General features: G+C 41.4%; 1 protein-coding gene across 1 annotated transcript in view; it reads right to left on the bottom strand.

Annotated features, from left to right (window-relative positions):
- The window catches only part of BMP2K (BMP2 inducible kinase), a 63,057-nt gene that overhangs the window by 3,005 nt on the left and 42,697 nt on the right, over positions 1-17,355 (bottom strand). The window contains exons 14-15 of the mRNA XM_050895294.1: positions 16,462-16,619; positions 10,315-10,428 (exon numbers count right to left, since the gene is read on the bottom strand). Coding sequence (XP_050751251.1) covers positions 10,315-10,428; positions 16,462-16,619 — 272 coding nt within the window. The remainder of the gene's footprint in view (positions 1-10,314; positions 10,429-16,461; positions 16,620-17,355) is intronic.

The following is a 17,355-nucleotide window of genomic DNA, read 5'->3' as shown; positions in this document are numbered from 1 at the left end:
CTCGCCCCAGTCAGGACCGAAACCGTACTTTGGACTCATAAATGCCAGTGAGAATTAAGCTTGACGGTCACTGCCATTTGGGCATTTGAAAAGGTCTCCCCAAGTGCTCCCCCTTGGTTTCAGCAGAAACAGCCTCTCTCCACCAGGGCCTTCCCCCCGAATAATGCGACAAAGCACACACTGTGATAGCAACACGGCAGAGCTTTTACTTTTTTTTTTTTTTTTTGAAAGCAATACTTGCCTTGGCATGTCAAACCTATGCTTAGGTAACGTCTTTTTCTGTAGTAACACTGAAGCTCCACATTCAGCCCCTTCTAACTTCTACTGTAGCAATTCAGGCAAAAAAAGCTATTGCTTTAACTTGAGAGAAGTGTTTTCTTGTTTGTTTCTGAACAGGATTCTATCAGCTCAGTTTCTCTGTGGGAAGGAAATTTATCTATTCATTTTACTCCGACGTCTTCGTCCCCGCTATTGACTATCTGACAACTAGAGCTAAGGGAACAATTCACCGATGACTCTTTCGGGGGGTGGTTGGCTTAGAAATACCGGGAGCAGTAAAAACGTTGCACCAGTAGACAAAACAGATGGCAAGAGCACGCAGAGCAGATAAGCCTGCATACTGCCACTGGTACGGCACTCACCAGACTTACGCAAAGCAAGTTTCTCTCTATGTCGGAGGCCCGCTGCTGCGCAGAGATGTTTTCAAGAGCGCAACTGACTGTCAGATTTCTATTTGAAGAGAATGAGTAGGAGGAAAAGCGAAACACTTGGTCTCAGCTGGGGAAAGCATATTTGCTCTGGAGATGTCCTTTTCTCTAGGACACAGATCACATCGCAGCCATGCTGCTTTAAGAATGTATAATTGAACATGGAACGCTAACATCAGCAATGATAATTCACCTCTTTGCAGACACAGAGCGACTACCGAAAATTTGCATGCAATACTTCAAAGCGAGGCTATATTACAGTCACTCCAGGCTGAATATTAGGTGGGTACCAACCTTCAGATGGGGACCACAACAACGGCAAAACCAACTGCGTTTATGCTTGCGCCAGCAAGGAGTTGGACTGACCGCCGGTTTACGCTTGCCTAACGGCTACACCGAATTCGCTTTTACCTGGCTAGGAACAGCCTTCGCTCATGAGATGCTGTGCAACAAACACAGCGTAGCCTGAATGCTGGGTACAAATTTCTTACATCTCCAGTACCTGACACAAAGCTGGGGACAGGGGTTGGTCCTCATTAAAGCAGTTATTAACAAGCTCTATTCTCAGCACTGCGCTGGATTGCTGCCCCTCTCGCCTAACCAAAATTAACACCTTCCATTTACGGTTTTGTTAAACAATCGCTGAAATTTAATCGACTCAATGCGTTCACAGGATTGGAAAAGCTGGGGATGGATGTGTGCACCAGTTATTTCTCTGAAAAAAATCTTCAGCCAGAATCCAGCTCGTGACTCTCTTGTTCTTGCAATATACAAACCAGTTTCTCAGGTAGTTTCTTCTTTCACAAGGAAATTCGCGTGCAACCTCCAGGCCAAGTCAGATTTTTTCTGTCTATGCTCCAGTTTAGACCAGAACATTACATTTTACAAGAACGGTTTCTTCCTTTTTTAAAAAGAATTAATAGCCGATGTCTTCATCCACTAGCCGTTTTCCTCTTTTGCAATTACACTTAAAATAACAGTAAAAATTCCGCAGCAATATATTTTATGTATGGATTTAAAAACAAGATGACCAGAACGACTAAAAACATCAGGTGATTAGGGCTTTGAGCTGTGTCTTCTTTGCTTCTGGTGTCAGATTGCTTCTTAGCTACTGTAATTTTAAATACTACATATTTGCTTTACCCACTAAATTAGAATCTGGATTATTTGGCTGCTTACTTTAGATTTCCCAAAGGTACAGCCTTCACATTGCACTATACAACCCCCTATGTTCCAAATCCTGCTGTTTCCAATATTTACTGAAACACTAATGTTAACATAAATGCAATTACATTTAAAAGGAGAAGAAAAAGGAAATATTTGTAGGTTAGATGTTAACATCAGTTACACAACAAAAACCCCAAACTTTTTACGTATGTCAATACCCACAGGAGTTTACACTCCCCAGTAATGATTCTACCTTTGTATGTAATTTCCATGTGCAGAAAACAATTTATAAAGTAATTTTTTTGTTTTACAGACAAGAACTGAACCACAGCGTATCTAAAACACCTGACTTCCCAAAAGGTTTAAATATTATTTGTTAATTGCTGCCGCAGTCACACTCACTGGAAAACAAACCGCAAAGGACACAGACAAGACAAAAAACCCCAGCCTCTACCACCAGCGAGTAACTTAAGCCGCACGATGTTTAGCTCTCAGTAGCAGGCCTCTCTGGACAGAACACACATCAAACAGGACTTGACAATACATGGCAAAACACTTAAAGCAGTTTCCCAAACCACACTCAATGCGGTAGTACTGGCACACAAGCCATTCCAACAGCTCAAGACAGACTCGCCTGTAACTCTTATTCTTGCTGACAATACGCAGCAAATGACTTTGGGAATCAGTCACCCAAACAACCTAGTTTTTAAGGAATCTGTATTAGCATCCTACACTTCCTTTCTCGAGTCTAACCACTACCGTTTCTAGAAAAACTGAGATCAACTCAGGAACAATCCATTGAGCAATCCCACTTGCTGGAGATTCGTGTTCTACAACAAATACAGAGACTGCCTGCTCGCTATATACGAAGCTACGTGTTCTGCTGACGTATTTGAAGATCTGAACCACTCTTCAAGGAAATGCTGAGCACGTTACTCATTGACAGAGGCAGACACACGGAAGGTGCTTGTATAGCTAGCAAGAGTATTAAAAATTTGAAGTACTTGTTCATTTTTACAACGCTTTCCACACAGCAATCTGTCTCGGCGCTAGACAGTTTTGCGGCCTCTTGTTCTACGAAGGGCAATGGGGCTAAGCCATCGCACGCTGAATATAGCACACAACGCCCTTTTCGAAGCACGGCAAGGAAGAAGCAGCACACAGGAAAAGGAAGCTTGAGCCTGTGTATCTGTAAATGTCTGTCCCTGCACGTGAGGCAACATTTTCTGAACTATCTCCGTTCTGAGGCCACTCAAAGATTGAGCGAGCATATTTATTTTTCTAGCTGTAACATCATCACAGCACCAGGCAATTAACCGCCTGTTAGCTCATCAGCTTCAAACCCCTCATTTCACCACACGTGATTTCTGAACAGGGTTTCTGAATTTCTAGCTCTGTAGCCCTGAGATTCCTCCTTATCCACCACCTCCTTGCCAGAGTTACGAATATTACTTCTTCATCACAGCAGAAACGTGATGTTCTTGTATTTTCTACAGACTCAGAATTATCAAAAAGACAATGAATTTTGCAGTGAATAGAAACCCACAAGCTACAGTAACAGCTCAACGTTATTCACATTTCAGACCCAGCAGGTATGACCCTGCATGCACAACTTCAACAGGAAAGCAAGTGGCACACGTCCGACGATGCCGGGAGCGGCAACTGCTCCTGCTACATAGTTTTGAAGAAAGCACTTTCATTTCTGAAGTATTTGAGGAGCGCTGACCTCACTGCTCCCGCATTTGTATTTTTCAGGAAAGGGCAAGTATCTTGCTTTATTCTTCACTTTGTGTTGAAGGTGTTGTAAACAAACAGAGCCATCTGCTCCCAGCAGACATTACTCGAAGACACTAGTCTTAAACACCTTACAGTCTCACATCTCCAAACTTCATGGAAGAAACCGTCTCTGCATGCACCTTCTCATCTGCGGTGTCTTTGGTTTAGTCCCAATAACAGAAAAAGTTGCAGCAGACTGATGTTAAAACCAAACCAAAAAAACCAAAAATATCCTCCATAGAGCTATTAGTCTTAAACTCATGACATGAATATTTTGTTTTGTTTTTCTACGTTACAGCTCACCCCCTTCACTCCTAAAGAAGTTAGCAAACTAAACAAACACCAGGAGCACTACAAATAGAAACTTAATGCCCCAAAAGGGCAAATTCCCTGGTTAATGACATTTAATGCTCTAGCCAAACAGATTTCAAAAATGAGGTGTTCTGTCACATTGATTTCATGCCATCTTCTCAGCCTAAACTGCTGCAGAGACTGTGTAGATATGTATTTACAAAAAAAAATGCTGCAAAATATTGAGTAACATCTGTTTGTAATGTACTGTTCAGATTACTACACTTCTAATCAGGTTTGCATCTTGTAGGAGACAATTGTTCTTCGCTCAAATGCAAGGCAGGTGGAACATCTTTAATCGTATAAGAAGATCCCAATCTTCAAGGAAATTTTCTGTTCTGATGTTCTTTTTCGAGACATCCGATTATAAGAGGATGAATTCCCTCTCACAACTGCAGTAATTACATGCCTTCTGCTGGTTCATCATTTTAGGGTATTGCGGGGGTGGCGAAAGAGTAGGGCAGAAGGGCTTTAAGCTTTCTTTGAATTGGTAACATACTGCCACCATCATTTCAGAACAATTTGCCACATGTCAGGCCCAAGGATTACCGGCCTGCTGCAACTAAAGCTGCACTATTTCTTTGACAACAGCCAGAGCAGCAGCTGCTGAATATTGTAAAGGGGATTTACACTGTTTACCACCTTTATTTTCAAGAACAAAAATGGGAGAACAAAACACTGGTAGCTGGCAACTATTGCTTAGATATTCTTTCAAATAATTAGTCTACAAGTCGAAACACATTATAAAAAAAAAAAAAGAAAAAGGTGAAAGGTGATCATGATTGCTCTAAGATTGGGGGGGGGGAAAATCCCTGCAGCATTTTAGAGAGAAAAAGCACACCACTGGCCCAGCCCACACATATCATTTTTTCTTGTGATGAGTAAGATCTGGTTGCTTTGGAAGTGTTATCGAGAAAACCTGAAGTCTGAAGATAATCTTAATACATGGAAAGATCCTGAACCTGCATTCAGCAATACGTTAAACCATAGCCAAGGAAAGGTTATGGAGTAACATGAGGAGTGTTTTCAGTGAGTACAAATATTTGTATGAACTTAATTTAATTGACAAGTTCCCTAAATGTGGAACACGGTACAACAGCCACATCAAGTTGCAGAATATGGCATCTTTTAACAAACAGTTCAAGAACATCAATTGCCAAAGAAACGTGAACTGATAGCATGAGCAGGTTTATTGTTTTAGAGGAAGTTGGCTCAAGTCTTTTTATTTCTCCTGTTCTCAAGTTTGTAATTTCTTGCTAAACTGTAGTGAGTTGTGTTTCACTTAAAGCTCCAGACTGCACGGTAGTCCAATGGCTCCAAAGCAGCGTACAGAACGTTGCAGCGACTTGAAACCTTGCTAGAAGCAGTATACAAAAGAGTCACCAAACGACTAGTCGTCACCCACATTTCTTCTTGCCCGAAGAACGCACTTCTCTGCTGTAACATGCTGAATGCTAATAATCAGCTATTGCAGCAGAATCCTTTCAGAGACCTGTTGGGTCCAAGTCTCCAGCCGGTTTCCATTGTACTGGTATCTGGCACGCAGCTGGCTGGTTTTCTGCCAGATACACACAGCTGGGACTAGCACGTTCCACACCGCACCACAAAATTGCTCTTAGTCCCAGACGGACACCTATAATGATCCTTTAAAGACGCTACCACATCTTCGAGTGCAGGAAGTGTGTAAGTCAAAAGGAAGCCGCTACAGAACTAAACGTGGTTTTAGCCCCAGTCTCCACACAGTGAAGACGCATGCAGTGATGGGGACGGAGTTTACCTCTGCATGTCAGAAAAAAAAACACAGTGACTTGGTCAAGAAGCACCATGTCTACAGTACAGAACAGGAGCTTTACAAACATTCAGTACAACAGTTAAACAGATGACCTGAACTAGAGCCTCATCCCAATCAGACAAGCCAGAAGACAGCTCACTGAGGTACTCCACAAGAGCAAAACGCCTAGCGGACAGCTTCAGGTCAGGACTTGCGAAGAAATTCCAGTCAAGGTTTCCCAACATCTCCGCTTCTCACACTGTCCATCCGCATCATTTTGAGAGTTAGCTCAAATCTTTTATTACTTCTCTGAATTCCAGTATTAAGCTGAGGGAAGCAAAAAGCAATCTAGCCCAGTTTAATCACAGTTTAATCTTAGTTTGAAGATAGCAGAAAACATGTGTCTCTTCTGAGTTTCTGAAACACTCAACTTGATGTTAACAAACGATGTTACAACGCAAGCTGGTTAACACATACTGGAATCAAAAGCTTCTGTTCCAAAATGCTGACCGCAAGAGCCAATTTTTCCACTGTCACCATCCAATCCAGTGTTTCAGACATTCAAGAACCAGAATCTGTTTTCCACATGTTAGGGGCCTGTCCTAAGTGCCCCACTACTGGCTATTCAACTGTGCTTTCTTCTCTCTTTTTCATAAAAGGTTTGCAATGTTAGTTTTGTTTCTGTCAGACTGAGCATTGGAATTCTTTCTCAAGCCCATTTTGTTTTCTGGCCGTCTCAAGTTCTAAACTATTCCTATTTTCCACAAACATTTAGGGGTAAAATAGCATGTATAGCAAGTTTACATGTAGTACTTGTGAAACCACTTTTAATAGGACATACATCAAGTGTGAGTAACACGAAGTGCTTCTACACTGTTTTCCTATCCGCTATAGTAAGAGGACCCCAATAATATGTTAGTTCATTGCATATCGCTATTTGCCCTCTGCAGAGCATTTCAAGTGACACACATGTTGTTGCTGGCTCTCCGTTCCATGCTGGCTTGAGAAGAATAAGCACAGAAGCTCTGCCGGATAAGCAGCCTTAGTCTATCCAGTTCCAGGTTCTCCTTCCCGGTGATCCTTGCAGCGGCCTGAAGTGCACTCAGCTCCACAGGGAAAATCCCAAGGGCTCACAACTCTCGGCAACCCATGGTCCTTTCCAGCCGTGATAAAAGGTTTCTTGCATCATCTTCCCAGAGACATGTAAACGTACCTGATAGCACTTATTTTGCTGGACTACCAGCACTTTATGTTAAGTTGTTAAGTCAAAAGATGATACATCATCTTCAGCTTCTTGCTGATATCTCACATGAGATGACAGAAATTAGTTAAGTATTTAGCCAAGTGCTGCTTTCAGCAGAGAAACCTTAAGTCTCCGAAACAAAAGAAATATTCTGGGTGACTCTACTCAGCTACAGTCCATATACAACAACATTTATGAACCTGAGACCTAGGTCACACAGCAAAAAAACCTAAGCAGATGTCCTTGTTTCTGCTGCGACAGAGTTAACTTTCTTCTTAGTAGCTGGTACAGCGCTGTGTTTTGGATTTAGTGTGAGAATGATGTTGATAACACGCTGATGGTTTAATTGTTGCTAAGTAGCGCTTATCTTAAGCCAAGGACTTTTCAGTTTCCCATGCGCTGCCAGCAAGGAGGCGTGCAAGAAGCTGGGAGGGAGCAGAGCCAGGGCAGCTGACCCCAACTAGCCAAAGGGATATTCCATACCATAGAACATCATGTCCAGTATATAAACTGGGGGGAAGTTGGCCTGGAGGGGCGGATCGCGACTCTGGCATCGGTCAGCGGGTGGTGAGCAACTGCGTTGTGCATCACTGGGTTTTCTTCCTTTTTCTTCCCCCCTCTTCTTTATTATATTCCTTTTCATTACTATTATTATTGTATTTCATTATTATTATTGTTAGTATTATATTCTACTTTAGTTATTAAACTGTTCTTATCTCAACCCACGAGTTCTACCTTCTTTCCCGATTCTCCTCCCCATCCCACTGGGAGCAGGGGAGGGGGGCCAGTGAGGGAGCAGTTGCATGGTGCTTGGCTGCTGACTGGGGTTAAACCACGACAGCAGAAAAAGACTACAGTTCCAACTCAAAGGTGATCAATACAGTAGAACACATCTTTGATACAAACTGTCACTTTTTAAGGAAGTAATTGTTTTTTTATTTATTTATTTTAAATAGTCTGTATTGATAACATCAACATTTCATCTCATCATAACTCAAGAACTCAAAATTCAGTAGTCAGAAACCTGGGTGAAGTGATAACACTCCATATTTGCACTGTAGACATGTTACAATAAGGAAGTGAAGCTTCTGCTCTAACTAGATCAAGACAGGCTCTCACCCACACGCTGGAATTACACTCAAGGTATTAAACCTCCGCTCCATTTCCTATTTCGTCATCTTTCCTTTGATGCCCTCAATAAGGTATGCATGTGGTTTACTTGTCGGTTAAATCTTTTACAATCACAAGGAACAAACCGGAAAGAACATATTATACAGAAATGTTAAATACAAGAGGAAACCAAAACATTGGGGACATATGTAAAGTCTGTCCTAAAAAAGCCCTCCACTAGAACTAAAATATGTCTAAGTCAAGACCATTGTCCTTGTCTTAGTTGTCTTATAACATCTCATTTCATTTCCAAGAACAATTCCGTGGGGAAAACAAACCAGCTTTTAAAAGATGTATCTTCAGATTTAAAAATTTATTTTATCAGATTTGTTTGCTAAGTGTAATTCACTGTTAACACAGAATTGAAAACATCTTCCTTGAAATCAAGCCAGTACATACACTTCTTTATATGCTGGTTATGAGTCAGTAGAAAAAAAGACTACTGGAAAATGAACCTTTTTTTTCTCCTGTGAAACAGGTTCACAACCAACTCAACATTACTCAAGCAGTCTGTTTTTTTCAGCCATGACTGAATTTGATTCCCTCCCCCCGCCCCAGAGAAGGCATCTCCCCTTGTTTTTTTCGATGTCAAGAATGAAAGCTTGGATTCAAAGTAACAAAAATAAAACCTATGACATAATACAGCGAGGCCATTCATTACAATCTAAACTATATTACGACTATCTATCTGAGGAAAGAAAAAATAATCCCTAGACACATGGGTATCAATACTCAAGACAGGAGACTAAGCACCTGATAGTCACCGTCTCAGGTTAAGCGTAACTATTACTGTTCAATTTGCATGTGAATTTAGGCTCACCTACGAAACAAAGCAACCTCTTCAATGAAGGCTCTAGGGTAAATCCTTCCAAACTGCCACCTATAAACTGCACCTATAGAGCTAACATTTCTTCACTTCAGAATTGCCTTCACATTGTATTGAGCTACTTAACATTAACAGGATGACAGAAGGTCAACTTGTCCTTTCTGAAGGAGCAGAACAAAAAGAGAAACAAAAAGAACACAGTAACAGACCAAGCAGAATTAATTCAAGTCTTTCTAACAACAGGAGCAGATGCGGATGCAGAGGTATTTTTGCTAATTGCCTTGCAGAATACAACAGCGTTATCCTGGTCACTTGTCACCGTGTATCGTACAAGAGCACTCGTGAGCATTGAGCAGCCCTAGCAGACAATCTTCAGGAACGCAAGATGAAAGCGAAAGGCAACACGGATGCTAACTTAGGTTGAGCCCAAGTGATTTATTTTAAGGCATGTTGTTATCTGAGCTTTTGAACTTCCTCAAGAATAGTTATTAAAAGTTATATTAAGGCACCTTTATCACACAAACACTCTCAACAAAACTTAGGTAGGCGCCCAAGTGGCTCCCTAAGTAACTGAAGGTTTTTTTAGCATTTAACTGTCATGTAGGCTTTACTTTGCCACAGGTACCAAAAAATTTATTGAAGTGCTGATCAAGCGTATGTTAATACTGGCAATTAAGTTGCAGGATGATGCAGTTTCACATTCACAGTCCATGTGCACATACAATGTTATTTTTACTTCCATCCAAGGTAAAAATAGCCAAAGCTGAACTGAAACACAATAATGAATCCCCCCCTCCCCTCCAAGTGTACAGACAACATGAGATATTTTGTTTGGTTTGAGTCCATTTGCACCGAAACTATGCATTAAATGCAGCAGCAGCTTACAGTTTTAACTTGGCTGGAGAACCAAACTGAAGAAACAGCATGAGTTGGAAGGAGACTACAGGGAAGTAGCAATATTTGGTCTTGGCAAGTAATTTGCCTTTAGCAAAAGCGCTTCTGGTTCTACCAAGCGATTCACACTGCACTGGTCCGATGTATTTGCACTGCAAAGACTACATAGTCTGTACACTGTACAAGTACCAGGAACTGGACGCAGAAGTATTTTTTAATTGGAGATAATCAATGTACTAAGAAATCTCTTCAACCTGTCTACTGTCACGAGGCAGACAACACTTTTACCATTCTTTGGTCATTTAACCGGATGTACATACTTCAACAGATACAGAGAGAGACAGAGAGATGTACGTATGTATACGTATATATATATATATGAGGTAGTGATGTTACAGATGTAACTTGCCTGGGTGAGAAATGAAAGGAACAGAACCAAAGGGATCTTCAGGAGGATTTTTCTGTGGAGCAGAATGTGGCTCCACATTCTTATCTGAAGATGCTCTCCTGTCCACCAGCCTGTCTGTAAAAAACAAAATGAAACAGAACAAAAAATAAAATAAAATAAAAATGGCAGGTGTTACGCCTACGCAAAAATATCTACCGTACGGGGTGAGGGAAGAATATACTCTCGATTAGGGGTTTTTTGATGTTTTAAAGATATCCTGCATCTCGAATTCATACTTCTTGATCATTCAGGAAAATTCACCTGCACAAACCTATTGTTCACCCCCCGTCCCACCCAGAGCAGCGTGTATTTGGTGACGTAATGCTTTAAATGAGGATCTCTCTTAGATGTTATATACAGCCTATGAGCTCTGTAATAGAAACTACTAGTCCTCTGTGCTCTTGAGATTTTCAAGTCAAAATCACTATGCTTATCTGCAACACAAAATCATTCCTTTTATCCAAGTTTTGGCCACCCTTTGCCACAAAAAGAGAAAAGTTGACAACCACAGCACAATAGCCAGAAGTACTTTTTATTAAACATGTAACATCTGTGAGTGATTAAAACCAATGTGAGTGTCACATAATACAGAGAAATGTAGCGTCTGTTTTGTATCATCTTCAACCCTTAGGAGACTGATTTTTTAAATTTTTTTTTTCTTTTTAAAGGAGACATACAAAAGGTTTTTAGCACCGTCAAAAATTCGAAGCACTAGGAACGGTAAACACAAGTTTTTCTGTCTAAGCTCTTATTCTAATGCTGCTGCCAACTTAAGATCCAGACCACCCAGCCCAACCACCACACTGCGACTCGGGAGGGTCAGCACGGCCCATCAGCCACTTAACACACCACCGTGACAAGGTGTTCCACCTTCAGCTAACATCCTACATCCTCTATGCAGAAGACAACATCCCCCTTCTTCACAGCAAGCAGCTGCTCTTCCAAACAACGTGCAGCACAACCTTCTTGACAATTTGCCACTGCAGAGATGCAGCTGAACTGTGCCCTAATTACATGTCAAGCTACCTCCACATTTTCTGTTCAGTCCTTCAATGCAGCAACCAGGAGGCTTTGCTAGGACAACCACCAGGGACTAGACAAACTAATCTACTTCAGACAGGTGCATATTAATCCTCTTGACAAAGCCCAAGAGTTTTGAAATGACATGCCAGTTTTCACAAGTGTTTTGTTGGTATCAAAGTGTTTGTAATGTGAACAGTCTTACTCTTACCTACCGTTAGACTCTCCAAAGAAATACAAGTGGGAGTTGTTCCACTACAGGCAACCCCTACTTAAAATATAAACCCAGCTGTGGGCTCCTGGTGCAGGAGACGAAGTAGTTGCTCTCAATGCAACATATACATAGTGAAACAGGCAGAGACTAACCGACCCCAACAAAGTTATCCTACGGTGACACAGCCATGCAGAAGAGAATACTAGCCAAGATGCACAGAAGACTAGCAGCTGTATGTTTTATACCATCAGCTTTGAGCCTCGAAGACCAACAACTGCCGAGCATCACATCCAACAGCAGTACTTACTCCTGATCTGAACAGTCATATCCACATTGCTTTCCCTCCTCAGGTACAAAGGTTTGGTTTTGGGTTTTGGTTTTGGGGGGGGGGGGGTTGGGTTGGGGTTTTTTGCTTGGAGGGCGGGGGGAGGTGTTTTGCTTTGTGCTTTTTTTTGTTTGGGGTTTTTGAGTTTTGTCTTAGAAGAAATGTACATGACCTTCAACTTGCATCTTTACAAATGCAGACTGAGGGATGCTTTTGTTCTAGTATCCCTAGTGTCTTGCCTCCAGAAGAAAACCAGTTGGACTGCTGCACAGTTTGCAGACAATCAAACTCTAGAGTAACTTTTAAGGGCGCAAGAACTTGAACTACCCTTTCCAGAGTCCCTGCAAATGCTGGCATGCAAGACGATGCAAGTCCAAGCCCCTAGATGACGATCGCACCTCCCAACTTGAGCAGCAGGGCTAGCGATAACGGAAAACAAAATGGATTGGAATACTAAGCATGCAAGAAAAATTAGGTAACGTGGGTTAATACAAGGGTTCAGCTCCTCCATGGCACCCAGGCACATACGCACTGGGACACATTTCCCTGGAAAATAAAGTTTAAAATTTGTCAACTCATCAAATCTAAGGCTATTGGAAAAGGACGAGCATTTTTCCAGCCTTCTGAGGCACAAGCGTCATTTGTCCATCTCGTAACAAGATCCCCTTCTCTATCACAGAGTGTTTGAGAGAAAAGAGGCAGTGATGGTTTCTCCAGCTTCACACAAGCAGAAGTAGATTCAGTGGGACTGTCAGCATTAGGCTTTATTATGCTTCAGATGCAACTTCCTTAAAATAAAGATCCAAGTTTTTTTCCCCTCAGTGAATAGTAACAGGAGTGCAGCCCAGACTGCTGCCAGAGACACGATCATGTGCCAGGTGGCACAGCGGACCCTTCCATAGACAAGTGCAGTTATTTAAAACCACAAACAAGGAATCCAGCTGTTTCCATGCAAGTGACAGGCCCAAGATGCCTCAGCAGACAGCGCTCTCGGCACCTTCTGAAGTACGAGAAGCACTTGCGCACAAAGAAAGCCTGTTAAGAACCACAGCTCTTTCCTGCGCGGATGGCCTAGGTAGTTCCTTCATCCTGTACGTATTGCAAAGGAGATGGGCAGAGAGCTTTGCAGGCTTTGCACCCACAGGTTTCTCTGTTGAAGCACCGAGACGATTCTGGGCCTAACAGGGATCTTCATGCGATTCAGTGCGAAGGCTGCGCTGGTATTTTTCCCCGGTGAGGAAGCCGGGTCATTTTCTCGGCTCCCAATTCTGCACAGATTATTAAGTGGTTACAGGAGCTCTTTGTAAGAACTCCATTTCTTCACAACGTTGTCAGAATCTCAGCATCACGTGTTGCTTCTGTGCCATCGTTAATACCGATGGTAACAATGACAACAACAGATAAACAACAGTGTGCACAAGGACCAGGAACTCCATGCTGTAACTCCATATCAGAGATCCGTACAAAGGCGCTCAGTTCAGAAATCTTCACTCAATTGCACATTACATTTTACTGCAACCAGCATCTTTTTACTATGAAAACTTCCACAAAGTGTAAGCAAAGTATGCTGGTTTATGAGTTAGCTCCCTTTTTAAAGGAAAAGTGATTAATCATCACAGCAATACCCATCACTACACACACTATGACATTAAGTGACTACATGCATGAAATCCAACAGTAATGTTAGCCTGACAAATTATGACATCTCGATCCTCTAACAAAGGCTGTGTATATTCAATCACTCATGTCTTTCTGTCACGAACACAACAGCTTTAAAAATATTTGACAGATTTAAAAATCTTTTTAATTTATGTATAAAACATCACCTCAACAATACAAATCAGGCTTTTGGAAGTGGAAACAAAGGATTAACGTTTTGATTGCTACTCGGCACCACATAACATCGCCAAAAGACAAACTTACTTAATGCTGTACGCGAGTTATAAAGTACGGGACGGCAACTGGGTTTAGTAACAGAAAATATAACAATTTATCAAGCCTGTATCTTCTATTCTCCTCCCTCTAATTGGCAAAATTGATCACAGTGAACTCAAAAATTGAGCAAAAAAAATACTTGGTAATAAACAGCAGTTTTCTCTCACAAGAGATAACCTAAATCTAAAAAGAATTAAGCCTTAATCCTTAAGATATATCTGTCTTTAACTGCTTAATACTTCTCAATTTTGTAGGTATCAGCCTTAATGGTACAATAAATCTCCCAATTTCTCATTACTCCACCCAAGTTTGAGAAAGTACCAGTAGACAAAATTCAGTATAAAAATTTCTGCTTTGACTGCAGTAAAGGCATTAACACCGCAAGGTAAGTTCATACAATCTTTGGCACAGCATCCTTAATATCAAAAAACAAAGTTAGAAGGTCTTTGAAGTCTTTGACGTATGTATCTATGTGTACACACAAACACATTTACACTGAGATTAAAACTAGCAATGCTCCCCCTCCACTGGGCCTCGAACAGAAATGAAGCCACAAGGCCCAGGAAAAGCCATAAGTGCATCTCATGTTATGTGTAACCAAGCGTGCCATCTAGTGTACGACCAGTCAAGCGAGTAATTTTTTTTTATTTTTACGTTTCCTGTATTCAAGCCACTAAAAAACCCTAATGCTGGTTATTACTAAGCAAAACTATGCCGGTACGTTTCCCTTTCTGATACAGCATATGAAGTTCATTATCACATCCAACTCTTCTGTGCACTGAATTACCTGTACTAAGAGGTGAGCCAAAAACATGCCTAAATACATTTAGTCTTCAAAAACTTCCGACTATTTTCACACATGTAGTAGTAGTTGACGGTTCTTTCTGCTGGAGGTTTAGAGACAGCAGTTAGCTGCATTTAGCTCCAAGTTATTCTAGCCTTTACTAAGTCGAACTGTTTGCATGCAATTCAGCATTTTCACCGAAAGGGTTGTCAAGCACTGGAACAGGCTGCCCAGGGAGGTGCTTGAGTCACCGTCCCTGGAGGTATTTACAAGACGTGTAGAGGTGGCACTTAGGGACACGGTTTAGCGGTGGACTTGGTAGTGACAGCTTAACGGTTGGACTCAATGATCTTAAGGGTCTTTTCCAACCTAAATGATTCTATGATTTTCTATTTCCCCAGCTTACTATAACCAGCCTATTGAGCTACTCCAGGCAAGCGTATTTCTTATATAGCACTTTCCAGCTTTTCTGTAAAGCCACTTGAAACATATCCTTGGTTAATACCTTCTTCCGTACTTATATTTGTCAAAAACACATGGTTTAACCAAATCAATCTCATAGAACTTACCATAACTACAGTCAGCAGTCCAAGAGTCAGTTAAAGATTCTGGAAATGGGTTATGTTGTGCTGACCTTTGGGTTCAAGGTAACCTTCTGCAGATTTAAGAACTGACTATTTCAAAAGTCTTCTAAGGCTTCAATTGGAAGCAGCATGCCCAAAGATATTCCATTCTACTATTAAATAATTTCAAATTGTAAACTTGGATTCGGAAAGAAAGCTTATTTTTCAGCTGGTACATTATCCATTTCCCCCAGCTAGCAGTAAGTCATTTTCCTGTAAAATGTGTGCAGGCTACATCCACATCTCAAAAATAGGAGTCTTATTTGATCAACACAGGACACAAATGAAAACAATCAACTAGAGTTTCACCAACAAAAAAAAAAAACAGTCACTTTCCTTAAGGATTAACAGATAATGCGCACATCGTGTTCAGCAACATTCAAGGACACCGAAATCCAAGAAGAAAGAGACTCAATTGAAGGCATAGGGGTTTTTTTTCCAATTTCTTGAACTTCAACTTTAGTGCATTTTTAATTGCAAGGAGCTTGCCGATAGCCAGCCAAGTATATACAATCTGGTTTTTGACATTGTCACATCTTACCAGTCTCACTAATAAATCTCATCTTGACAAAACCAGTTTTATGAAGAGCATCTAATGAGCACGTGGCTAAGCAATTAAGAAAAGGAAGTAATTCTAAGTAAAAACCATTGAGATAACTGACTTCAAGAGGAAAAAGTTTATTCAACTATTGCCATGTCAGAACAATAAAGCAGCCCTTACATGTAGCCACTCATCAGAAAGGACATTACAAAACATTAACATAATGTAATAGATCAATTTTCTTTCAGGCATTTTCAAAGGACGTATCAGACCCACAGAATCTTCTGCTCTGGTGCGCAAGAAAAAAGCTGGAAAGGAATAAAGCAAACAGCCAAACTTTTCTTCCTATCTGACAACATATTTCTGCCATTCAGAGCTTCTTGACAAGCAAGGTGACACAAGCAGTATTTAAGAGCTAAGATATAACCATCTCTGCAGTATTTGAGCCAGTAGCTGCCAGTTTTAGACAATGAGTTCCTATTGCACACATTTTCAACAGGGGAAAGGAAAGAAATAAGACAGGCCCAACTCTGCCCTCAAATGCTCAGAAAGAATTTTCTGTACACAGACCGCATGGCCCTTCCACAAGACAGGTGTTGGAACTGCTGAGCAACCACAGAGCCCTTATTTACTGTGAAGCAAAATAAGCCTTCAGGCGTCCCTTACTTGATCTTAGCAGGTCAAATTCTCTGTCCAGCAGCTCCTCCTCTGTCAGCTTGGAAAAATTGTCCTCTCCAAATGGGTTCCAGCCTGACATATCAGGTGGGTTACTGATGCTCTGCTTTGGGTAACTGGCAATTGCTTCAGCATCAGGAATACCTGACCTGTAAAGTCAGTTCGTGGAAGCAAATAAAGAGAAACATTACTGGATTGGTTATTGGGGTGAAAATCTATGACATGCTTCATTGTGCCACAATACTACATACAAGTAACACACATGCATTAACAGCTTATCCCAAAAGCATCTGAAAGCTAATTTAAGGGCAAACAGATCACTTGAAATACGTAGTTTTATTGCATCCTTTCTGTATGCGATCCTTGGACTTTTATTTTACAACATATTAGTTGTAGCCAAAGCACAGAACTCTTCATCAAGGTGACATGCAAGGGCAAAAACTGTATTTCACCTGAGGTGTCCTGGTTTCAGCTGCGATAGAGTTAATTCTCTTCTTAGTAGCTGGTACAGGGCTGTGGTTTGGATTTAGTGTGAGAATACTGTTGATAACACACTGATGGTTTAGTTGTTGCTCAGTAGCACTTATCCTAAGCCAAGGACTTTTCAGTTTCCCATGCTCTGCCAGCAAGCAGGTGTGCAAGAAGCTGGGAGGGAGCACGGCCGGGGCAGCTGACCCGAACTAGCCAAAGGGATATTCCATACCATGGAACGTCATGCCCACTATATAAACTGGGGGGAGTTGGCCGGGAAGGGCAGAGGGCTGCTCGGGCATGGGTCAGCGGGTGGTGAGCAATCGCACTGTGCATCACTTGTCTTTTCTTGGGTCTAGTTTCTCTCTTTTTGTTATATTCCTTTTCATTACATTTATAATTATATTTTTTATT

This window comes from Gymnogyps californianus, chromosome 4, assembly GCF_018139145.2.
Source record: "Gymnogyps californianus isolate 813 chromosome 4, ASM1813914v2, whole genome shotgun sequence".
Lineage (NCBI taxonomy): Eukaryota > Metazoa > Chordata > Aves > Accipitriformes > Cathartidae > Gymnogyps > Gymnogyps californianus.
This window is presented reverse-complemented; position numbering and strand designations above follow the sequence as displayed.